General features: G+C 41.6%; 1 protein-coding gene across 12 annotated transcripts in view; it reads left to right on the plus strand.

Annotated features, from left to right (window-relative positions):
- Positions 1 to 26086, plus strand: part of CAMK2G (calcium/calmodulin dependent protein kinase II gamma) — a gene marked incomplete at both ends in the record, with an annotated part of 106929 nt that overhangs the window by 62779 nt on the left and 18064 nt on the right. For 11 of the 12 annotated variants that reach the window (XM_079536063.1, XM_079536068.1, XM_079536069.1 and 8 more), the window contains 8 exons: positions 2468 to 2540; positions 5812 to 5914; positions 6801 to 6884; positions 7727 to 7821; positions 10387 to 10509; positions 12784 to 12867; positions 13515 to 13557; positions 21614 to 21654. In XM_079536063.1, coding sequence (XP_079392189.1) covers positions 2468 to 2540; positions 5812 to 5914; positions 6801 to 6884; positions 7727 to 7821; positions 10387 to 10509; positions 12784 to 12867; positions 13515 to 13557; positions 21614 to 21654 — 646 coding nt within the window. The remainder of the gene's footprint in view (positions 1 to 2467; positions 2541 to 5811; positions 5915 to 6800; positions 6885 to 7726; positions 7822 to 10386; positions 10510 to 12783; positions 12868 to 13514; positions 13558 to 21613; positions 21655 to 26086) is intronic. The other variant, XM_079536066.1, reaches the window with a different exon arrangement.

Below are 26086 nucleotides of genomic sequence, written 5' to 3' on the forward strand. Positions count from 1 at the left end.
GGGCTTCCAGTGACATGCTGCTGCTTTTGGGCAGACCTGTTCAAGTTGCCTTTGTTTAGGTAATGGTTTTACAGGAGTGGGAGGGAAAGAAGGTCTTTAAAGGCTACGATTCTATGAAAGCTCTCTGATGGTATGCTGTCTGTTACAGTGAAAAAAATGGCATAACATGTGCCTTTCTACTTTAATATTGAAAAGATTTCAAGCTGTGCCCTTCCTTATTCTGAGCATTCCCCCTTTCTTCCATGTTGAGCTTCCTGAAACAGACTGTGCTTGTCTCTTTGCTGTTAACGCAGAGTAATTTGCACAGTAATAGCTGAGGATGCCTCTGAACCATCTGTCTGTTGGCCAGGGAGAACCTGGAAACAAAGCTGGGTTCAGGCAGCTCCTGTTCTGCTATAGCAGGCCTTAAGAATGGCCTGATGATGATATTTCATCATTATTTATTCTATATCTTTGTCCACATCCCATACTACCTCTTGCTAGGGCATGAATTAAGAGAGCCATGGGAGGAGAGGGATTAGAAGGGGGCAGTGAATGTCGCTGCAAAGTGAGTTTGGCAGGTAGTACTTTGAGGAAGCCCGTCCCACAGTGGTAAGCACACCAGCTTGGATAGAAGCAGCACTACAGAGAGAGCATGCCTTTCCTGAATGTAAGGAAGGAAAGTGTATGGCATGTTTGTACACTTGCGCAGCCCATGGGTGCTTATTTGCTTTCCATGTACACTTACAACCACTTTCTTCTGGGCATTACATGATGCTTTCAAATGAGGTGTTGCACCACACGCTCAGCTGGGGAGCTGTCTGCTTATGGGCAAGGCCAATGGACTCATCACTGGTGGAACTCCTGGAGGATCTGAAAGCTCTGTAGAGGTTTTCACTGGGGTGTACTTGTGGATTGTAGGCACGGCATCTCAAACAGATGTGCAGTCACTTGACTTGTTCCACCTTGATGTCGGGAAGTTCAGAGTTTATCATCAGCCTCCCCACTGCCCCTCTTGCCAGTGCCTGTTCTCTGAAGTGATGAAGAGCTGACTGTGACCAACACTGCTCAGGAAAATATTGGCTGTGCTGGAGGAGAGGGAGAAGCTATATGAGCCTTCCTGGGGGTGCTCAGCCTTCTGACTTTAAGTTGGACAAGACTCACAGTGCCCATAAGATGACAGAATGAAACTCCTCCTCCCTTTCTCCCCCCATGCTGAGCTGAATTCCAGAGCAGGCTGGGAGAGCGAGGGAGTGAGGTCCGTGCCAATCTGCCGCACTTGGCTCGCCTGGGACACCTCACACTTTTGCCATTTTTGGCCAGAAAATCTCTCTCACTCAGACTCAGCTCTGTTCTAATTATACATTTTTGTTTTGGGAGCAAGGAGATATTCATGGACTCCAACCCTGAGGCTTGTGCTGCCAGCTTTGGGGAGGCAGGGGTAACATACATAGGGCTTCATCTCTCCCCTTCCTTCTCTTAATCTCTTCCCATCTTTTCCAGTAGACAACTTCCTTTTGCTGAAGTATTTTTAATTTGTTCCCCTGAGATGAACAGAATTTGGTGAGGAGACAGTGAGCTCACAAACACAACCTATTTGAGTTACCCATGCCTGGGTGCTTACTGCCCAGCCATGCAGGCTGCCAAAATGCCCACTTCTTGCAGCAGACACTCTAAGAGCTCAGTAAATTTGTGACAGAATAGATTGTTTCAACCAGAAATCTCTTCCATGGTTGTTTTGCACTGTTCTAATATGTCAGGTATAAATGTGGGGTTGCTTTTTTCCTTTGTGATTACAGCAAAGAGAGTGACAGAGGCGTCAGTTTTCTGTGGGCTGGGGCAGTGCAGCACACTGTGTTCAGCAGAGGCTGAGTCTGCTTTTCAGATTGCTAACCTCTTAAGTGGGATCTGTACTTAAAAGGCACCCAGTAAGCGGGTGTGTACACACACACTGTGTATGTAAAGTGCTTGAGATGCTGCTTTTAAAGCTTTGCAAACTGGCAGGCGCCCAGGAGTCTTCATCCTGAACTTACTGGAGGAGTTTGCTGCTTTCTAAAGTTTATTCTGTGCTTGGAGTAGCCCCGTTCAGTGTTTTCTGGAGCACTGGGCCGTGCATGTCCAGTCTCAGCTGCTGTTTGCAGCTACCTGTGTGCCTCAGTTCCCTGTGCAGGGTGGGTGTTACTGGTTAGGGGAGCAAGTGGGATGCTTAGCACAGTGAGAAGGGAGAAGGAGACAATGACAGGCAGGTGAGAGGCTCTGTGGTCCTGCTGTAGCTAGGATGTCTAGCATCCTATTGCTGAGTGGGAGGGAGCGTGAAGTGGTGACAGCGCTGAGCTGCGGCATCCGGTGGGCACAACCGAGGGATTCAGCCTGGAGCTCTCAGCTCTCCATAGTACAAATATAAAAGCTGGGGAAACATTCTGGGATAGGGTGCCAAATGTATGTATACACATGTGTAACTCTGTGTGTCTCTCCCTTTATCTTGCAGCCACTGTATTCATCAGATACTGGAGAGTGTGAATCACATTCACCAGCATGATATCGTGCACAGGGATTTGAAGGTAATATTTCCTCCGTGCCACAGAGGCTGAGGAGCAGCCAGGGCACCACTGGAAGAGGCAAGACAGGAATTATGTTGCCAGCTGGCAGGGCCTTGGCTTTTGTATTTATTTGTTTGCTTGTTTTCATTTTGTTTCCCTTTACTATAGTTGGGCACAGTTGTTCCCAAAAGCACAAATTCACTCCTTCAGATTTTTCTAGAGGGTGTACTAAGGAAGTTTTCTTTCTTCATGAACTCTGTCAGCTCTCAGCATCTCTGGAGGCAGCTCCTGGATGGGGTAGCTTTGGTATCAGACAGCAGTGGACTTTCAGAGAAGTTTGGGTAGGATTCATTATAATGAAGGACACTTTCTAGTTTGCTGTTGAAGAGATCTCTAGAGACCTGGGGCATTCTCTGTTCAATCTGCCAGGATGAGTTTGTCTACACAGAACATATATATTTTTATTCTTCACTGTTGCCAAACACGTGGTATTGGGCTAGGACAGAGATGCACAACAAGAGTTTTTCATGTCATTTCTTTCTTCTCTCATCAGTAGAAGCTTTTAATCAAAAAACAAAACTGCTGGCTAGTAGAACAATGAGTAAATCAGCTGTCTGCCACAGTCTGACACATTTATAGGCCCAGAGCCCCCATGCTGGAGTTACTTAAAATTCCCTTCACACGTGGCGCTAGCAGTACTGGGAGCTGAGCAGATTCCAGAGCAAAGAGGCTTGTGCCAGAAGGTCTACCTGTCCTGCAGCATTCTCTTTGTAAAGTGGGGTGGTGATGACCACCAGTGGTCCAGTGAAATTAATGCAGGATGACACGTGCTACTAGTGTTAGTTTTGGATTGTTATACAGCACATAACAGGTATAAAAATATTTTGACAGTCACAGAATGGTTGAGGTTGGAAGGGACTACTTGGGATCATCTAGTCCAACTCTCCTGCTTCAAGCAGAGTCACCTAGAGCACATTGTAAAGAAAGAAGTAAAAAACATTGCAAGCTTAGTGACAGTGTTCTGCTACATCCTGTATTAAGTGAAAGGTGTTCCTGCCTACAGCAGGGAGGTTGGAAGTAGATCTTTATGGTATCTTTCAACCCAAACCAATGTTTTCATCTAGTGGGCAGATAGTAGCTCTTAGTATTTCTGTCAGACTCCCATGAAACTCTCTTCGGTTTCTGATTCAGAGCACTTTGGAAAGTGGTCTAGTGTGGAAGGACTGCTCTGAATTTAGAGCTGGTACCCGCCCATGAGAAGGGCAACTTCCAAGAGGCACTATTGCCCAAAATTAGGGCTTCTATGAAAATAGGTGGTGTTTTCTAGTGCAAGATGCTGCAAGTTTTCTTTTGTATTTTGTGTTTATGCATCACCTATTTTGCTTCCCGAGTTTTGTGTTAGTTGTTAACTTGTTTAAAACAAGACACTCCACACAGTACTTAATATGTTTCTTCTGTTGCTTCCTCCAATTCACTGAAGCTATCCAGGCCCGAGGATTATCCATTCCTTTTAGAATAAATGATCCCATGCTCCTTATTTAATGTTATAGCTCTTTGCCAGAAGCTTGGCCTTTCAGGATCAGCATATAACAACTGCAGAACTTGCTTCATGTGAAGTTGTCTCTTGCACCTTTTGTAAACTGTTCTTCTGGCTATTATTCTCTAAAAGAACTTTGAATATCAAACTACCCATAGGGACAAGACAGTAAGAAATTGAGGAATGCATTCCTTCCTTACAAAAATTGTGTGGAGCCTGAGGCGATCCATGTGTTGGCAAACATGCATGGATGATAAACACTGTTAGCCTTGCAGTATTTGTAGCTGTAGTTTAGAGGGAAATGATGCTTAGCTGGCACAAGCCTGACCTAAATTTCAGTGTTTCAGGCCAAGCCAAGGTGCGACCTGAAGTTGGGAGTGATTTTCAGAATATTTCACTGGTCTAATGCTGTAAGGACTTGTTTATGCTGGTAGATTTTCACAGCTTAAATAACACAGGCTTTTCCACATAGTGAAAAAACGGTGCCACCAAAGTTTATTGAGAACCAGTTCCCCTTTTTTCCACATCATTCATGGTAAGGGCTGTGATAGGCAAAGCTTTCTTCCTTTCTTTCAGAGCAAAAGCAAGGAACATGTCCAGTACTTTTAAGGATGTGAATGAGCATAGCATTTCCTTCCTGTCAGGCAAAACAGGGATGGAGTGTTTCAGGGGGATGAAAATAGTGGGCAGGATGCAAAAAGCCAGCTTCACTGGATTTGTGAAACTAAGACGATGTCTCATTTCTGTATTTCCAGGCTTCCATCTGTCTTGGTTAAAAACTCAAGTTGATATGAATTGCACAAATGATCAGAAGGGAATAAGATGTGAAATGGCATTTGTCATTCCTTGTCTCTGTTGTGTTTCCTGCTGATCTGTAATAGCCACCACCTTACAGGCTTTGAGGTTTCAATTAGTCTGTTGTAACTAGCTGATGTGGTGCGGCAGAGAAAGCTGCTGACTGTCTCAGTACAATTCTTGAAGCTATAGTGAGACTTCTGCTGAAGTCTTCCACTGGAACATGGCAGAATTATGACCCAAATGAGATTCACATGATGGGAAGTAGTAGTCTGTCTCACATTTCTGGCACCTGGGGCAAGTGACATGGTTGCACATAGTACAGGTGACAGTGGCAGTAGCATGACAGCATATTTAACGCTACTGTATGTAAGAATTTGTAGCATGAAAGTAACAGTATACAAGAGCACTCGCTTGTTGTTGCCAATTTGAGGCTTTTTCTGTAAGGGATGAAAGCTACTGCCTATCTAGATGATGCCATCCCACATTACAGCTCTGTATTTGGCAGACCCTATTAGCATCATATTTACTTTTCCAGTGCCTTGAGGACTGTATAACGTTCATGGGGTGAAACATCACTGTAGATTGTATCTTCTGCATCCCGTTCTCCTCCCTTGCTCCACATTACTTTCTGCGGGGATGACAAAAACAAATTTTGGATTCTGTGCTTCAGGAACTGTGCTGTCAGTGCCCTCTGGTGTCAGCATGTAATGTATGGGCTGGCCTCGGAGAGGCTCCAACTCCTATAGAGAATTTGTATTAGATTTGAAGATTTTCTGCCACTCTAGGTCAAGGCCATTTGTTGCTGTTTCTCTGCTTTCATCTGAACAGCTTAAGTATGTGCCTGCTGTCAACAGATTGCATTTAATGATATGAATACAAAGATAGGAGGTTTTAATGAGGATATCAGTCTTTCATTCTTATCCCCACCCTTTTTTTCTTTTCCTTTCTTCTTCCCAGCCTGAGAATTTGCTACTGGCAAGTAAATGTAAAGGTGCTGCTGTCAAACTGGCTGACTTCGGACTGGCTATTGAAGTGCAGGGAGAGCAGCAGGCCTGGTTTGGTAAGAATGTTTGAGGTTTCTCACTTCTGCTCACACCTTTACTGATTCAGTTGCTTCCACCTCTCAGCTTTTCAGTATTCTCTCTTAGCTCTTCCAGCATGCTTGCATGCATTTAGCATAGCTACTTCCAGCATCCCAGTCTTTAGGTCCTCTGCTGAGGCATGAGCCTCTGTGCAATAGAGGAAAGACATAGTGACAGAAAAAAATGTCTATGTATTCCTCCATTTTTCTTGTTATTGTTTAGTAGATGCTAGCGTCAGAGGTGAATGCAACTGCTAAGTTTAGACCCTGATCCAAACTTTCCTATGACTTAGGAGTGCAGAGATCTGGAATTTTGTTTGGTCACTTTACAGAAATGCACTTGAACTGGCCTTCTCAGGCACATTTGGATCTTTGCTGTATCTTTGTTTAGGTAAAACGTAATTAGAAATGAGACCTTCTCAGGCTTAACATCAGCTCTGAGACTCTGCAGTGCTGTGGAGATTCTGGAGAGGCAGCTACTTCTCCTGATCTGCCCGCACCATTTGGTTATGGGATATGTCCCATCTGTGTCTAGCGTTCTCCAACTCCAAGCTATACATGTAACTCTGATGTGAAGCATATGAGATATACAGTGTATGACTTTGTGCCCAGCTAGCTGCCATGCTCCCTCCCTCTTTTATGTTTTTCTGCTCTTCCTGCAATAGATAGATGCTCATCCTCATGTGGTTTTCTTTCTTTCTCTTTTTTTTTTTTTGTCTCTTTCTGTTGTTCTATCTAGAGGTAGCTTTGGCAAACCTGGGGTTGGGGATGATAGGTTTTGAAAATTATGAATACTGGATTTTATGATATGGTAAAATCTTATTCTGCTTGAGGACTGTACTTTATGTCATCCATTCCCTGGCAGGGTTTGCTGGCACTCCAGGCTACCTCTCCCCTGAAGTCTTAAGAAAAGATCCTTATGGAAAACCAGTCGATATATGGGCATGTGGTAAGATTCTGTCCAAATATTTTATACTTACACAACCTTTTCAAATATAGGAGCAATTCCTTACAGCCTATTGCTGGGAGGGTGTGCAGTGCTCCTTGTTGGGTGGAGAGATGAAGACACTTGAGAATAAGCACCTTGTGTAGATGGAATTACTGCTTGAGCCTAAACTCCTTTGATTCTGGCTCCTAATTCTTTCCTCAGGCCATCGATCAGATGCATGAAACTTTAGATAGGGCTGTTCTGTGCTTTGCAGAGTCAGTTGTTTTTAGCCCACTGCAGTAGTTTCCTATCACACTAACTGTGTAGAAAATGAAATACTGAACAGAGGTGTAAATGTATCTGAGACTGATAAGTTTAGAGACAGGTGATATCTGTGTTGCCTGACGTGGACTGTATGGTTCTCTGCAGGCTAGGAGTGATAGTTTTATCAATGATGTTTTTATCCCAAGACCAGCGTGCACAGCAAGCATCTAAAAAGTGATTTCCTTCCTAAAAAGTCCCCTGCTGCACAGCAGCCCCAGGGGATGTGACTTCATTTATCGTGAAAGCAGCTGGGAGTTGTGGCTCACCAGCCAAGATAATGGGGGAGGAGGGTAAAGGACATCATGCACCTGTTCTAGCTCCTGATGGCTGGGATTAGGAACTGAACATGAAGTGCCAAGATGAGATTCAAAAGACAAGAAGTTTGTACTGTCTTAGTACCTTGGAGAACTAAATATGATGACAAGTGAAGATCTAGAGTAGTCATTGCCTTGGGGACTGTCAAGAGGGAAGGTAGATGGGCTGAAGGAGTAATTGGCATATTAGCCTAACCAGAGTGTATCTGTGTCTCTCCCTCCCAGGAGTGATTCTGTACATATTACTAGTGGGGTACCCTCCCTTTTGGGATGAAGATCAGCACAAACTCTATCAGCAGATCAAAGCCGGAGCCTATGACGTAAGGGCACTTTCTTGCTGAGTACCTGCATGGGTGTAGAAGCCATATCCAAAACATGGCATTATCTTGGCGTCCAGCAGCAGGCCCCAAGCTACTGTGCAAAATGATGTTTGGCGTGTTCATACATCTCGTCTTCTCTGCCTGGGATACAGTCCTGTTTGGGGCTACTGAGAGGATATGTGGACAGCATCGCAGAGGGCATCAAGACATTGTTGGTCATTAGGGAAATGCAGAGCTGGAAATGGAGATGGTGGGCAATGGTGTTTTCTCCTGTGTTTGCCATGAAGTGCTGAACATGTAGGCAATGTTAAGGCTTAAGGAGAGCAAAAGGAAGGTAGAATGAAGAAACCTGTCTTAACCAAGGCCCAGTTAAAAGAATTGGGAACTGTTCTGTAGAATTATAGCTTACATTAGGGCCCCCTGTCTTCTCTGTGGTGCAGTGGAGTTTATCCCAGCAGTGGAATATGTGGAGCCTGGTGAGAAGACTTGACTGGCAAGAACCTTTGGAGAAGTGTTTTTGTGGAGGGATTAGTGTGTTGGGTTGGAGGCTGTAGTGAAAACCAGGCACTTCTGGAATAGTTCTCAGAGAGCAGCAAAACTGAGGTGTAAGAGGTGCCTGAAGGAAAGAAATAGGACAGAGTTTAGCATTGGGGAGCAAAGATTATATAGAATATGGTCTAGACATAGCAGTTTGAATGTGTTATGTAAGCTCTTCCACATGAAGAGAGGCTTGGGAGGAGAAAAGGAATTCCTAGAAATATTAGCCTGCAGACGTGAGTACTGCAGAGGCAGCGGGGGAGTTCATTTTGTTGGGCTACCTTGGGGCTTAGATGGGGGAGTTGAGGTTCTGCTGGACCTCAGCTGCCTCTCAGATTCTGGGCCTGAGACCGTGAGAGCTGCTATACTGGTGAGAATAAAGATCTGCCTTACCCTGTGTCCTGGCTCAATGGCTTCCTGAGAGAGAAGAAAGTGATGTCTTCGTATTTGATAGCTTTAAATGGATGTGTGTTTGTCTCTTGCCTTCCTGCCCCTTTTGTTGCTGTGTTCTTTCTGTGTTGCTTGTTCTCATTTGAAGTGATTTTTCACTAATTATGTAGATGGGGATTTTCAAAGCACTTCAGGGATTAAATGGCCGACGCTTTCTGTAGATCATGAGGAGTGAATTGCCTGATCCCTGTGCCTCCAATACTTTATCACTTATTGCTTTTGAATTCTCGTCTAGAATGAAGAGAGTACAGTAGATTCTTCCCCTTATCTGTGTGGCAGAAAACAGCTCAAGTTTTACTAGTGCATACTTCCTGATGTCCTTACTCCCCAGCACTGGACTTTTATCTCTTACCTGTGGAGGCACTGACAATTGTAAATTGGACCTTGTGCTGTTGGAGAGGGGTTTTGAAAGACATTGTTATGAATGTTTCAGGGTTGGAGTGTGTGGGAAGTGTCCTGGTTGATAGCTATTATCATTTTTGAGCCTCCTTCAGTGTTTTCAGGGCGAGTTGCGTAATATTTTGCTGATGTCTGAGAATGCAGAAGTAAGCTTGATAAACAGATCAGATATGAGTGCATTTTCATGATCCAACTGAGCAACATATAAGATGCAGGAGAAAAGAAATGAGATAAATTTTTTCTTAATGTTGTAGTACTGAAAGAAAGTTGTCTCAGGATAGATCAGTCTTCTCCTCCCTGCTTCCTCTTCAAAGACTGGGAACATTTAGCCCAACAGCAGTTATCTTTGTGGTCTCAAGTTCTTCGTGTTTGAACAGTGGATTCGTAAGAGTGAGACTTACCACATGTTGTATTAGCATGCTGTCATCTGTAGCACATGCAAGAATCTGGAGGATGGTGTAAACATAATTCCTGGAATCATAGGAGAGGAATCATACCCCCTCCTCAATGACCAGCAGCTAAAACTGTTTGAGATCATTTTCTTTGTTCCCGTGCTTCTGTGTTCCTCTCCCCTATAGCATTTCTCTTGCTCCCTAAGTAATGTGTTTTCTTTTGTATGATAGATGCTTGCAAACAACTTGCCAATGCATTGCTAAGCCTAAGAGGCTGATATTGCTCCACTATATTGTGCTTTATGGTAGGGAAGATATATGTGATAGGATTTTTGTGTCAGCAGTTATCGCTTTCTTGGAGCTTTGGTGCTTTGGTACTATTTGGTTACGTTTGTGACTTTTGTATATGCTGTTACAGCTTCTTTGCATGTTGGAGAAAGAGCAAGGTAGGATAAAAGAACATAGTGCCTGTCTTTATGTCAGAACTCTGTCAAAAAGACCTATGACTTAACTTTGACTGTTGAGTATGAAAGAAGTTCAGAGGTACGAGTGATGATACACCTGCCTGTGTCTGATGAATGATACAGGTATGTCCTACTGTCTGGTATAATTCATTTGCTGGATTCATTCAGCATGAGTTTTTCCAAAATTTATGGTTTTCTGCAAATATATAGCCCTGGTATTAAAAGGGCAAAAGCTGGAGTTCAGTTGTGTAGAAGAGAGAATCTCTTCTGCTAGTAGGAGAGGATATTTTCAGTTCATCATCTCTTCTTTCTTCCTCTTTCAGTTCCCATCACCTGAGTGGGACACTGTGACTCCTGAAGCAAAGAATTTGATCAACCAGATGCTGACAATAAACCCAGCAAAGCGCATCACAGCTGACCAGGCTCTCAAACATCCATGGGTCTGCGTGAGTGTTTTTCTCTGTTACACTTTGATTTGTAGTTTACCCTGAACTGACCGTCAAGAAGACTTAGCTGCAGAGGAGCTTAGAATATTATAAATCTATCAGATTGTGATTTTTGGAGGCTGACCTTCAACAAACCAACTTTGTCATGCTGTGGTGCTTTTATTGCCATTGTAGGAAAAAATGAATGCCTCTTTCTTTTACAGGTCTTGTGAATGCCAGTAGTTTGTTTTTCTCCATATCTCCAATTCCAATACATATAATCCTAAAATGTCAGATGCATCAGGCAAAATATTTTAGGATTATTTTCTTCTTCATCTTAAACTTCAGTTTATTGCACTGCATATTTGTACTGCTGGAACATTTCTGTTGTGTTTCAACTTAACTGGTAGTAAATTTCAAAGCAGTGTAATGTCTTGGTGTTCTTCCTATGTAGTTTTTTTTTTTGCACTGCCAGATTCTACACATGGGTATTTTTCATCTTTTGCAAAGTGAACAAGGAAATCCTGAAACGTAGCTGTAAGTGGGCATAGGGAAGGACAGCAGTGGCATACTTTTTTTTTTTTAATCTGTGAAGATTAAGTATTTCCTCCTAAGTCTAACCAGATGCTGTTGTAATACCATAACATACTTCTACTTTCTATGTGTCTAGTGTGTTCCTTAGCTCATTTGTTCTTAAGAAATTGTGGTAATTTTTCCTTCCTCCACAAAACAACAAATTAGCTATTTAACCTTATTATGTGAACATCTGCGTAACAGTTGTGTGAGCTGTCAAGTAGTGAGTTACTTGGAAGTCAGAATTTTACACTAGCTGAGACTTTGTGCATCTCTGAGGGTTGTTTGTTTTTTTTTTTTTAAACTCTGTGAATGTTTGTCATCAATAGCAGTTCCTATATATTTAACATTTGTCCCAGTGCCTCTACCAAAGCTATATATATTATAGCTCACTCCCCACGACAACGTAATATAAAATGGTGTAAGAAAGGCTTTCATTCTCTGAGTTATGGGGATTTTGATTTTACTTCATAGCCATTTCAGTCCCTTACCCAATCTGTTTCCATTTGTGGTCTACATACACACAACATAGGTCTTCATACTGGAGATGTATTGCTCTGAATTAGGTGCGAGAAAAAGTATTAACGTTTTATCTGAGTCACTGGGTTTTAGTGTCTCTAAACTTCGGAAGTACATCCTGATTCTCTTAAGACAGAGATGAACAAGTGGGCATCAATGTCACTTCAAAGGAGGCTGGATAAGAAATGATTATCAAATTTGTTGTGGAACACGGCTAAGTTACTTACTGCACACTGTGGTATACAGTGCAGCAGCTGACTAGCTTCAAAGTCAGGGTGAAAGCAGAGAATTCCTATGGAACTAGCTGAATCTGAGTGTGGTTTATAGTTCTCTTAGGCATTGCATATTTTCTTCCAGGCAGAAGAAAGGTAATGGCTGGCCTATACAGTCTGATCTGCCAAGTTAGTCAATCTCCCACTGTCCTTGTAAAGGGAATACAGGCTTGCAGCTCTGTGCATGAGCAATAGCTACTTTGGCATTAGTCTCTGGTTTCCTCATGTGCTCTAAATGCCTGGCAGCATCAGTCTCTGGTTTCCTCATGTGCTCTAAATGACTGCCAACACTTCTGGGAAGACTTCTTTTTGCAGCTGATGGGATCCCAGTCTAGTGTGGGTGACAGGTGTGCATCACTGGCTAGAGATTATGCCTTGGTTTTTGCATTGATGTAATATATCCATATTATTATTCCTCTTAGACACCGAGAATCTATTTTTGCAAAACTGATGAAAAGATGCTGAGGTCTCTGTTAGTCAGGCACTTAGAGTCAAGGAGTTACCAGGATGGCTGCCACTCTCTAATATTTACTTACTGCTTCGAATTTTCCACTGGAGGCTGTTCCTAATGCAGTCTGCATATTTTCTGCAGTGTCTCCAAGTCAGACCTTCACGGTGTGCTTATTAGTTTGCCTTATTAGTATTTTGATGCATAATGTGTGTGGGAGACATGGAGCATTGATACTCACTTGTACTTGAGTCACATTATTTCTTAGGCACACTCAGGTAATGGTCATCCTCACTAGACATTTTCTGCTAGTTTGGAAAGTTTGTAAGCTATGAATTGGCCACAGTGTTTTGCAGCCATGCAGTGATGAGAGGTTCAGCCATGTTGGTTTCCATATTGTGATGATGTGCTGATGGGGAGAACTCCTCCAGGTGATTTAGTTAGGCTAAGTTGCTGATTTATTTTTCTGTTCCTGTTTTTTAGCAACGATCTACTGTTGCTTCAATGATGCACAGGCAGGAGACTGTGGAATGCTTGAGAAAGTTCAATGCTAGAAGGAAGCTGAAAGTAAGTATATCACAACTGATGTGTAGTTTGTTGTTGTTTTTGATATTCTGAAGTTGAGGTTAATGCTTTCTGAGCAAAATATTTTTTATGATTAGCTCAGTAGTATTAATAAAGGACCTTGACCCCCAGTACAAGGTGCTAAGAAGTTATATTGAGGAACTGTGTAGTTTCTTTCTCCAAAACTGCAAGTTTCTCTTGTTGCTGTGCTGTATAATCATGTCTTCTACTTCCCTGCAAGAGAGTTGAAGTAGAACAGCTAATTTTTAAATTCTGATACTTTTAGTTGTGATCACTCTCCACCTCTTAGTAATAGTATATCAGGTGCCTGTAGCTAAGGAAAGCCTCTGGATTTTGTGCGGATTTGGATTTTGCAAGCTAGGAAGCAACTGAGTATCTAAACACCATACTTGGTGCCATTTTAGATCTCCTAGGCTATATCTTGCTCAGCTTCTAGCAGCTGCTCTAGAAAGACAAGACTGAGCAATCTCATGCCAAGTCCAACAGCCACATGCTGGAGATCCTAGGACTTTCCAGGGTAGCATTAGGATGCCTCTGCTTTGGTACCTAATTCACTCTGTTCCCCATGGGTAAGCCCCTCTCTGGGGTGAGTGACACTGTCTGTTATCCCTGCTCTTTCTCCCTCACAGGGCGCAATCCTCACAACGATGCTTGTGTCTCGGAATTTTTCAGGTAAACTTTCACTGTTTTCATTCCTTCTCTCATTTTGATTTGTGTGAATTGTGGGATGTTTAAACCTTTCTATGGGTGAGTAAGGTGGGAGGAAACATGCTCAAAGTTCATCCTAATGTAGGAAGGGTCACGTTGCCTTGGCTGGTGACCAGTGTGAGAAAAAGAGTGATTTGTTTGAGGAAGAGCATTTGAAGCTGTAGTCTGGTACAAGACAGAAGCAAAGTCAGCTGCGACAATCCCCTAATGATATTTTGTAATTTTGGGGAAGTTTTAGCTGGCGTTTATCAGTTTTATTGTCTGAAACCAATAAGAGTCAGGAAGACTTGCTCATTAGCAGTGATTCTTTTAGATTTGTGGCAGGGACACAGAGCAAATAATATTATTGGTGAGAATGGGAGTAGGAGCTTTTTGAGTATTGTATTACTTTGACTCAACAAAAAGGAGTCTGAAGCATCTAACTAATAGAGCTGCTCTATTTGGAGTCTCAGAAGTGGTTTTCATCCTTTCAAGCTTAATAACTGGTAGTCTGGCTCCCACTCAACTGCATTACGTAGTGCACTTAGTGGAGACGCAAATCTCAGCATGCAAATCAGTACTTTTTGCAAGATGACTGTCTTGGCTCAGCGCATTTATATGGTGCACTCTTACCCTATGTGTTCACTTCCATTTGGGTGGAAAACCTCTATCTGCAAGTGCTTTTGGTTTGTAGAATCATTTGCTTTCTTTGCACTCACTGCTATTTCTTCTCTTTTAAAAAGGGTGATCACTGAATTAATGAGTCAGATTTTTATTCTACCTGACTCCAGTTACTTTCAGGCAAAAGTCTGCTATATGCATTATAAGTGATGAAGAATGAAAAGGAAGTGTGTTAATTTTATCTGGCTGTTTACTAATGGTGGAAACCAATACTAACGCTCTGTGATGTTGCAGTAAGCATCTAAGTAGAATGAAAACCTCTGTGAAATATTATCCCAGCATTCAGACTGTACATTCATGCATATAATCTTTTGTGAAATCAGGACGGCATTTTTAACAACCTGTATGGATTCAGGTAATTTCAGTGGTGCTTTTCAAATAAAGTCAGGAAGTGGAAATCCAGCCCTGATTAAGGAGCAGCCTTTAGCAACTTCAGAATTGTTTTTCCTTGGTTCTAGCTTTAGAGTGAACCTGTGCCAATGTCAGGACTGTGCAAAAAGTAAGTGTGACTACAGCGATTTCCCTCGAATTTCTGCTTATTTGGCAGAATCACTTTCTTGATTCACTTGTCTCAGATTGTGTTATGAGAGGACTTGATAGTAACACACTTTTCAGAGAATCGTTTTGAAATAACCATTGGAAAAGTGATAGCACAACTACAGGGCTTCAACAGAGCTGCATAAAACATTCTTTTGGGTTTTCTTGCTGGTATGATCTGTCTTTGATCTATTCAAACTGCTTGTTTGTATTTCACTTGATGATTCTGTATTAGTTTATTTTTTTAAACAGCAGTTTTAGATTCCTTTTTAGTCTATAAATGTTGTTACTTCTAATGAAGCTGCAGAAGTACTTAGGTAATAAATCTCCTGTGGCCCAGATTTTGATTAAGTGGAATGCCTGAGAGAAGGGTTCTCCATAATGGTGTGTGACCTATGCATCCGCTTATTCCCTGAACTAATATCAAGGAGGAAAAGGCTTGCTCTGCTCATTCTTCTGTCTCAAAGGCTGAAGCTGCTGGATCCTTTTCAGTTAACAGCTGAAGAGAAGGCAATCCTAGGTGGCCTGTAGTGAGTTCAGAGTTCTCAGTATCACTGAGTTCTGCTTTGAATATAAGCTCTGATCTCAGGTAATGAGATGTGCTGAAAAACTGTCCGAAAGGAAATGCTGAGAATTGAAATGCAAGGCAATCAAAGCTTCTGTGGGTAGTAGCTATTCTTAATATCTTGATGCCTTTTGGAAGTGAAGAGATCGGCTACTCCTATTTTCTCTGTATGACTGTCATGTCAGGTCATCAAATTGCACTTGAAAAGTCCTGGAAGAACTTGAAAAGTTCTTTCCCTTTAAGGCAATGGGGGTTTTTGTCTTCTCCAATTGGGTGACACTGTTTTGTGGGCCTCTGAAAGCTGCATTCTCAGCACGCAGGGATCTAGATTTATGAGGAGAGAAGCTTCTTTCCTGTCTGGGAATGAGATCTTCTAAAGCGTTCTTCACAGATATTTTGAATTAAGAGGAAAATGAAGACTCATGTGACCCTGGTTTCAATTAATTAGGTGAGAGAGAGTACTATCTGCAGGAAATATGAGAAAGCCTCTTCAATGCTGTTGTCATTACTGTCGCCTCTGTCAAACATTTTATACCATAGAGTTTATGCATTTGACTGTATGGTTTTAACTCGTGATAAATTTTTATGATTAAAGGGTCTGTAGCTGTACTTTTTTTCTGCCAAAGTCTTCCTTTTACAGAACAGAAAAAAAGTTTTTTGTGAGTATTCTGTTGCTTGCTAGATTCCTGTTGTCAGATCAAGTCCTGAAGATTTAAAAAAAAAAAAAAAAAAAAAAAAAAAGTGATCTGGCTCCTTTCCCCACTTACGGCATATTCAACAATTAATATTGGCTGTTTGTGGTTCTTTTGAAATGATTGTATCTCATGTCAGCAGATAAAAGCAGATAAAGTTTCATTGCTTTTGCTATAAGTCAGGAAATTGAGATCTGGTTCTAATAAGGTCTGTAATTACTGTCGGCTCTATGGTAGGCATTCGTTTGGCTAAGAGAGAACATTGTTGTATCAACATTGATTATGGATCTTTGGAGTCACACCAGGGTACAACCACAGTGATGTAGGTGATCACTCGTGGCTTTGATGTTCAGGCAACTGAAACAAGCGCTGATGTGACCTGATACAACCTGATGTGTTTGCTTACAGAGTAGAGGAGTGCAGTCAGATAGATCAATAGATTAGTTCATATGCAAGGAACTCCTATATCACCTTCTGAGAAATAAATGTAAATTTATTACTAAGAGAAAGCTGGCAAGGTATTCAGAGATTCCTAATACTTGCAGACTTTGGAGTACCTGGGCTCAGTTATGTAACTAAAATTCTGTAAGAGCCTGCTACAAACTGAACATGGTTGGACAAATTTGCTTTTTATCTTAGAAGCGCACATCTTCACAAAGTGGCTTTTCTCCATAAGACTTACAAACAGATTGGGAAACAGTGTTGATAATCTCGTGCAAACTCTGTACTGGAATTACTAATTGAGAGAAGAGTTGTCATACAAACTTTCACACTCTGAAATGCACTTCTGTCAAACGTACCAGCACGAAACATGTGTACTACCCTGTTGTGTTAAAATAAATCCTAAGGCAGACATTAAAGGTAATTAAGCCTTGTGCCTGAAGCCTCTAACTGGGATTTTTTTCTTGGGAATTGTCACTGCTTGCTCAAGATAATTTTCTGAGGGAGTTAGTATAACAGCTTGCGACAATAACTGGAACTTGTTACTTGTCCCTGTAGATCCTTGTTGACTCTCTGATGTAAAGTTTTGGTTTTTTAACTAGTTAGATGAGGTTGAGAGAGACTGGAAATAAATTTAGAGAGCAGTTTGTTGAAAATGTGCCATCTTTAATCAGTGATGTAACTGAAGTGATCTTAAAGAATTTAATTACCTTACAACTTAACAAACTTCTTGTTGTCCTTGACCTTCCTCACCTGTTCATTAGGTGCCTTTAGGTGTCATTAGGTGTCATTATTTGCCTGCGCACTGATGTTTTTGAACTGATTAAAGATTAAGAAGAAGGCAAGAATACAAATAATAAAGTGACACTGAAATATTTCACTATCCTGTTATACCAAAATGGCTTGTAAAACTAAGGTTTTTTTCATTTGTGTGTATGTGTACACATATGTATTTATACTCAAATTAGAGTTTGTTCTCTTTATCACAGAATGACTTAGATGGGAAGGAGCCTTAAAGATCACTCAGTTTCAACTCCCTGTCATGGGCACGGTTTCCACTCATCAGATCAGGCTGCCCAAGGCCCCATCCAACCAGGGTTTGAATGTCTTCAGGCATATGGGGCATCCACAGCTTTTCTGGGCACCCTGTTCCAGTGCCTCACCACCCTCTGAATAAAGAATTTTTTTCCCGATGTCTAAACTAGATTTCCCCTCTTTTATTTTAAAGCCATTCTTGTGCTGTTGCTGTCTGCACACGTGAGAAGTCCATCCTCCTCCTGCTCATAAGCACTCAAGTACTGGAAATCTGCAATTAGGTCTCCCCAGAGCCTTCTCTTTCCCAAGCTAAATAAGCCCAGCTCCCTTAGCCTTCTTCATAGAAGTGCTCCAGCCCTCAGGCCATCTTTGTGTCCCTCCTCTGGATCAACTCCAACAGTTCCACATCTTTCTTCTGCTGGGGGCCAAAGTACAGTTAAAATTGTGCAAGTAATACATTTGAAATTTCTGCTGTGTTGTTTTAGTTACAAAGATATGCTTTCAGGACCAGAAATTTGTGTCACTGACCTAATGCAAACCCTAACCTTTTGATGTGAATTCAAAGGGTGAAAATATGGAGGAGCAGATTTGTCAAGAAGTTTCTATAGAACTTTGAATAAATGAGTATGAGAGCAGTGGGAACTGCATTTTCCAAGCAGAAAATGAAGTCATATTTAATGAAAAGTTACTTTGTTTTCTCTGTATCTGCTAATTTGCTTAATAATCAGGAATTTCAGGATGTGATAAGCAACTACTACAGTGTGGACCTGCTGAAGTAATATACTTCAGTAAGTAAACTTCCATCTTGCACTTCCTAGAATTGCGTGATATTATGACAGAATATCAGTATTTATCATTTATGGCCTGAGAGTGTATTATATCATCAAAAAGGAATTTAAATGATTCCCATTGGTTTAATCTTCCTCTCCCCGAAGTGCAGGAGAATTCTGTGAATGCCTTTTCTTGCATTATTTGCTCTTCATCTCTTCATTTATTGGCTTGTGAGGAAACTGAGTTTTTGTAATACTACAAGGATGATGTTCTTGCATTTTATCAACTCTTGGATTTCAGATGGACAGGAGCATCAGTCTCCAAGATCGGTGTTCAGAGACAGTCTTGACCTCGTAGGCTCTGCGCTCTGTACATGCATGTAGATGCTTGCATAGTGGTCATCTTTCAGGATGTGAAATTTTTGCAATAGGTGGGCAGATATTTGAAAACATTAAATATCACAAAATGTAAGGCTGGGCTTTGGCTCTTTGTAAATCATCTTCTTGGAGAATGCCTTAGTTTTCTGAGGCTGGTAGGGGGCAAAAAACAGAAGGAAATCAACTGTGCCGCACACAATTTCCCTGTTATTCATTAGCTGGAGAACTGGGAGCTCTTCAGCTCCTGCCAAGAGGATACTACTGGGTTGTGTATTTCAGGCTTTAGTATTAATGAATGCTAGTTACCTCTTTTAATCTTTCTTTGAGAACCATTTGGTTTTTTATGGAAGATCCAAGTGTTCCTTCAAACCTTTGAGACTTTTCCAAAGTATTGCACGTATCTTCACTGTGCTATTGACACGAACAGTGCTTGGTGATAGGAATTGGATAGAAAGGAAGGTTTGTGCTATGTCTAGAGATTCCGTAGGTCCAGACCACATAAAGATTTGTCTTGCCTAACTGTCTGGGAGGTTTTATCTGCCTTTCCATCTGGTTATACCTTTTTTTTCTCGTTTGAAAAAGTGTTTTGGAGTGACTGGGCTTCACAAAACTTCTGTTATTCTATTGTAGAGTCATTACAGAATGACTCTACTCTTGTTGAGGAATAAATGCCAGAGCATAATGTTCCCGTGCAATTGCCAGGCATCACTGCTGTTCCAGCAAATTCCTTTAACAACTCAGTGGAGAATCTAAGAGGAATGGGATTGCCAAGAAACCAAAATAGGGATAGAGGACATAGGACAACAACTCCCTGCTTTTCAGGGAAATCATCCTGCTGGGTTTAAATGGACACTAGTGACTTGCACCTGAAAAGCCACCATGGCAGAGTGTTAAGCTGGCTGTTTTGCTGATGGAAGCAGTAGCCACTATCAGGTTGTTTCATACCTCTCCTTTAGAGATGACGCTAGCTGGCAGAGAAGAGTTTCTTCCTGTAAAAGCATAATCAATTTAGAGAAATGTGGTTTGAATGGTTTTCTCATGATATTTACATATAGATGGTAGTTTCTAAATAATGCCTTTCATTGTAACACTTTGTTAAACATGGTCAGCAGCTTCTTCATGGGTAATCTATGCTCCTTGATAGAAGGATATAATGGCTACTTTGTCTGGAGCAGTTCATTTCTCTTACTTGCTTTCTTTGTTGCCCTCTGTACCGGAAAAGTCTGTAAAAGCAGAGTGTATTTTGTTTTTGCCCAGAATTAGAGATAGGAGTTAGAATACACAGATTTTTGTTGCTTTTTTTTTCCTCCTCACTTTGAGGATGTACCATCCTTTATTTTTTCTTAAGTGTTGTGAGGTTATAATGGTTTACATGCTTTCAGCTGCTGTTGTGTGAGGTACCTTGATGTATGTGTGTAATAAATGCTGGACCTGTTTTGACCTCGGTGTCACCTTGTTCTCCTTCTAACTTTCATGTGGAATTGAGCTGACATCCTTCATCTGAAGGTGGCAAGGACTCACCTGCTGAATTCACTCTCGCAGTATTTCTGTAGATGTACGGTCAGGAAAGAGGCTGTTGCAGGGCAGATGAGTTGCCTGGGACAGTTTGTCTGCGCACATTGGAGCACTGTGTTTTGACCAATCATTTTTAGAGAATATCTGCCTGAATTTTTCCCGGTGTTCTGGGATGGTTTGAGGGCAGGGATGAAGGTAGATTCCTGAGTTTGTATCTGCATAATGGAGCAGAATTTAAGAGGAGGAGAATTTGCACCAGCTTTACTGATACCATGTAGCTGATCCATATCTATAGGGTCATGTGGCAGGAAAGGCGGGGTGGGAAGTGCTTTGAGAGAAAATTTCTGCAATTGCTTGAATCCTGCAAAAGGAACTTTTCCTGATGTTGCTGGTTCTAGAGAGAGACTGAGCATTGCGTGGGTTGGTCATTCCTGGAGAGTGAAGTATTTCAACAGTCATGTGAACGTTGTTTTACTACTTGCCTCGCCTTTTAGAATCCAGCGCTGCATGGGCAAAAATCCAGGTCAAGTCCCTGAATGCATACACTTCCTGGCAGCTGCTTAGTGGAGGTGTCAGTGTGTTGGTCCAGCAGGTCTCTAGCATGCTGTTTACAGTGGAGCTAAAACAACTACGTGATCTTCATAAGTAGGCAAACTGGGGTCTCACTGCTGACAGTCATTGTCAGCGTCTCACTTTCATGTAATAGATGGAGCAACTCCTTCTTGAGTCCCAAGTGTGTGTGCCCTCTGCCAGGCATTTGCAGTGAATTCCCTGTCTATGCTTATCATACTCTCACTTTCATGACTAATGCCAGTTGTTTGGGTTGAGCACAGCAGAGCATTATCTTAATGTGAAGAACTTCAGCCTAGTTCCTGTCTCTTTTTCTTTTTTAGTGGTTGTCAGACTGCCTTTTGCACTTCTCCAGTCTCATCATTTCTGATGTCCCAAATGTTCCTATACTGTTGTTGTGTACAGTGGTGATTAGGAGGTCTCTGCATTATCAGTGCCCCCTTTGTGAGCAAAGTCTTATGTAAATAGCTGTACTGGAGGGTAAAGTTTATCCCTCTTGCAGAGATCTGGTACATTTTTCTAGCTTTCCCCTCTGTAACTGCTGGCATTCCTGGATATGGGATCACAGTGTGTCAGTAGAGGGTTGAAACACAGGAGCTCTAAAGTCTCTTTTCAGAGTTGCTGAGATTCTGATAGCAGAAGGATTTTTGCCCAGTTAAGATGCACAGAGAATGGAATGGGTGTTCCTCTACTACCAGGATAATGTTCCTGGCTAACTGGGTCTAACTTCCAGGGCTCTTGCTGTTAGAGGGAGATTAGCAGGATGACTATCATTCTGAAGTCTTATGCAGTTTTGAGGGAAGTGAGAAGAGTTTAAAAATGAAAAACTGACCTATTTCTCCTGCTTCTCTTCACAGCTGCCAAAAGCCTGCTGAACAAGAAATCAGATGGAGTGAAGGTAAGTTCTTGTTTTCCCATTTCGCTTTCTCTCCCACCACCTGAACAGAAGGCAGCCACTTTCTCCATTCCCTTACAGGGTAAAACCACAGCCCTGTCTTGTGGCTTGGGTTGTTACGATCATTGCATAGTAATGAGCCCCGGGTGGGATGATCCTTACATGCACTGTAGATGTCACACAACGAGCTAGGTACAAGATTTCTTTTTCCTCTTTCTCTGAAGTATGGAGAACTTGTCAATGTTATGGATTGAAAAGACCAAAGACCTGCTCAAGTGCGATACATGGCTCTGACTCAGTACAGAATGCACTGGGTATAGAAATTGCACACAGCAATTATCAGTTGCTGATGATACCCACCAGATCCCATGGAAATCTTTGTCTCCCTCCTTTGGCAGATACTGAAGTTTAGGGTAGGGAAGGAAAAGTCTTCAGATATTCCTGTTCAGACAGAGTGGAACCTGAAATTTGTGTCAGAGTTCAGCTACCATGCCTGAAATCCAGGCACTCTCTTATTCCCTTCTGAGGGGAATTACTTTTTTCTCATTTCGCTATTTGTGTCATAGTCATCCTTTTGTTCTGTAGGCCAAATAGGCCATTCCTAGGCTGTGTTATTGCAGGCTGTAGTTTTTTGTGATCTATTACTGGAGTAGCCATGGCCCCAAGCAGCATCTTCTAGTAAGAGTTCTAAATAATACTGTCCTCTGCATGAGAAGAATGTGTTTGTTTTATTTGCTTGTAATTCCACTTGAAGCTGAAACCTTTCTTCACAACTATTAAGCAGAATACTTCATCTGGTTTGGCACTGTGGACAGTCTTCATTCTACCCCTACTTTGGGGATTGACATGCACACTGCAGGACTAGCATGCTCATCTCCCATTCTCCTAGCCTTTTTCCATTTTAATGAAGCTCTGTTTCCAGAGGACTCATAGTTATAAGGAGACAACTGGAAAAACGGCTTCAGAGTAGTGACATTTATTTTGAGGACTGCTCTAGTAAAATCTTCATTCTTGCAGTTCTGCTTCGGTCTGCTCCAACAACATTTCCCAAGCCTTTGGGAATTTTTGCCTAACAAACAATGTGGATTTTGCCCCAGCTTTTCATCTTTTGAAGTGTGCCTACAAGGGTGAATTCTTGTGCCTTTGCACATGCTTTCCTCTTTTGTACAGACGTACATCAAACACATGCACAGTAATACAGTGTGTCACATCTGTAGATATGGAAAGCATTGCAGTAAAATCCAAGCAGAATGAGAATGGATGATCCCAAATGTTGTGAACTGAGAACTTCAAAATCCCAACATTACAGGGGAGAAGCAATTGGAAAGCCAGTAAATAACACATCTTAGTTTTTGTCCCCTAAAGAGGAAAAAAAAAAAAAGGCTTTTGTCTCAGAATTTTTTATTTCCAGTAGTCTCTCATAGTTTTACTTTGGTGAAGATCTTCTGAAGGCAGATAGATGATGTTCACGCTAGCACTGAGACACAGCTTCCTGGTCATGTAGTCACAAGGAGATTCTTTACAATTGGAAGATGCTTCCAGTTCATAGAAAGTACGCGTTGTGCTATTTGCTTAGAATACAAAATCTTCCTCCTTTGAATGGAGTAAAATTGGGTTTACTCTTCACAGGGCATGTGGTAGTATCACAATAGTGATAATGTGGAAGCTGGGTTAGAGAATATAGCATTTTCCATATGTGCTGAATGGAGTTGTCGTCTTCTGCTTGTGGGTGAGAGACTTGCAGTCAAGTGTTTGTGTGCAATTTCCTCTCTTCTGTTAGAGAAACCTGTTCTGCAGTATGAACCTGAGTGGTGCCCAAGGGAGACATGACCCGGTGCCACATGTTTTCAGCCTCAGCTGAGGGCTTTTTGAAGAGTTAAGCTTCCACTTTTCCCCAAATGGCATCTAACTTCAGGTGAGGCTTTTGGGTCCTCGTTTATGTGAGTTTTATAACTCAGAGATATATTGTATATTTCTTCCTAAAATTTGTGCTTTAGAACCCTCTTGCTTAAAAATGAAGATATATACAAATACAGGTCTCTTCCCTGCCATGCTCATATTAAATGCGGCAGAGAGCATGTGGTGGCCTCTGTGTAGTACATTGTATACTTTTATTGAAGGACATGTGTAAACACAGAAGTATCTTTTTTCTCTGCCTTACTTTCCATGTATAAGCTCTTGTTTCCCAGTAGTCACCTCATTGAAATGTAGCCTTTTCTCCCCTTGTATTTGTTTTTATGAGTGGCACTGGTATACTTGACTGCTGTGAAGTAGTCTTTGTGCCAGTCAGTTTGGTTGGTGGCCTCACTGTTGTTAGTTCTTTTTGTGTGCTGTTCCACATGCAGGAAACATGTAATCTTAGCCATACTTTTCTCATCCTAGTTAGTTCTGACCAAAAACTTGTGCCCAGTGGTGGGTTTGGTTAGAGAGCATCTGGCCTTGCATTGCCTGTAGTGGATTATTTTTTTTTCCTGTTTGCAGTAGTGCAGAACTCAGACAAAATGACCAAATGCACTTTCATCTTTGTGGTATCTTTACTACTCCCGCTTCCTATATACAAGATTTTACATTAGATGTAGATTTAGAACAAGTGTTGCATGCTGAATATTCAGCTGTAGCCTTCTGCTGACCACATGTCATGTGGCTAGGTTGTTTCTTGCATTCCCACCAGACAAGAAGACTTCTGTTTTTTCCTTGTTTTTCTTTTGAAAATTAATTATTTTTTAACGTCTTCTTAGAAATTCATGCATTGTAGAGATTTGTAAGAAAGTATTTCAGCTTTTCCCTTGGTTTTTCCTGGTAAGGAAAAACTCCTGTGACAGCACTCGTGTGCTCCACAAAAGCGCTGTCAGATATCTACGCAGTAGATGAAACGAACATAGCATTTCTGCCATGAATTGATGATACACAACTGTAAAAATTAATGGCTCCAAACCTTTTGAGAGGAAAGCACGATCAGTTTGTCATGATTTGCTTTCTATTCATTTTCTCCTATCTTCATCTGGTATTCAGAGGTATTTATGCTACAGTCCTACCTTAGCTCACAAATAGAGTTGAAATTCATACCACGTGGTATCAGGAGTTTAGGTGAGGCCTATATGTCTTTCTTGTGCATTATTCACAAGAGTTTCTTGCGCATGTGTGTTAGTGAATATATGATGCGAAATGAAGAGGGTTGCTGCTGATTTAGCGTAAATGATGAGAGAGATGTGCTGTAGCCATATGTCGTGACGAGGGCATGATGCTCATATGATATGCTAGCTGTAAGAAACAAACACAAGTTTTATTTGTTTCTGTGAAACTGACTTTACCTGTTATCTGAGGCAAGCATAACATGCTGGATCAGTGAGGATGCATATATTTTACTTGCATCAGATGTTTTTGGACAGGGGAAAGAAGAACTCAAATCAGTAGGAGAGGACAGAAAGGAAAGATTTTTATTCCAACGTAAGTGTGTCTGGAGTTGGTGACATTTGATGAATTTCATTTTGGTTAATTTCTTTGTGGATGACCCTCTCCTCTAGCAAGTTCGTTGTGTGTCTATTTGAAGTATCCCTGGTTTTCGTTCTGCACTGCTGCTTCTATTTAAAGTACTAATTCTACTAATTGGTAGATATTTCATCAGCTTGGCACTTGAGAACTTTTCCGTTATCTTAAATAATGAATGATTTAAACTGCCTTGAATCTTAAATTGTCCCTGCTCATCAAACCTTTGCTGGTAGTGCTGCCCTCACTTTCTTCAGGCATAATTTGGATCCAAGCTGATGGAGTAGCAACAAGGAAGGCCCAGATTTGACACTAAAGGAGCATGCTTTTCTGCTTTCAAATCCAGAAAGCGAGGCTATAGAAGATACTGAGTGACGAATTGCAGAGCCATGTAATATACCAGATATCTTGTGGGCCAGCACTGTAGGTTCCAGGTATTTTTTATTTTTATTTTTATTTTTACGATTCTGCATTTATGAGCAACATTGTGCAGCTGCAGTTTTTAACTTCATTTTGCACCGTTTCATATCAAATCTACTTCCTATCTTGTTCCTCTTTCTGCTGTGATCTGGATTTACTGTCCAGTGAAGGTGACGGAGGGGTTAAGGAACGAGCAGGGGCAGACAACTAGATGAAGATTAAGGACGCTTTCTGTTGAACGTCTGTTCTCTGACCTTGTCAGGATCTGGGCTCCCTGTAGTTGGTGTCATAGTCCTGCTGTTGATTTTGTCTCTAGGCAGAACTTGAAACAACCTTGCTCTTTTTCTCCTAAAGAGGGATTTCCTTTCCTTCTAGTATGAGAGGATGCATTTGTTTCCAGTCATTGGAGGGCCTGTCAGAGCCATCTTTGTAATCAGAATATGCTAATGCACAAATTGCTATTTTTAGTTAAGGATATAATTGTAATTATTTTAAAATTAGATCTTCTTAAGCTCTTTGGCAGTTTCAT

The sequence above is a fragment of the Tetrao urogallus genome, assembly GCF_951394365.1.
Source record: "Tetrao urogallus genome assembly, chromosome: 5".
Classification (NCBI taxonomy): Eukaryota; Metazoa; Chordata; class Aves; order Galliformes; family Phasianidae; genus Tetrao; species Tetrao urogallus.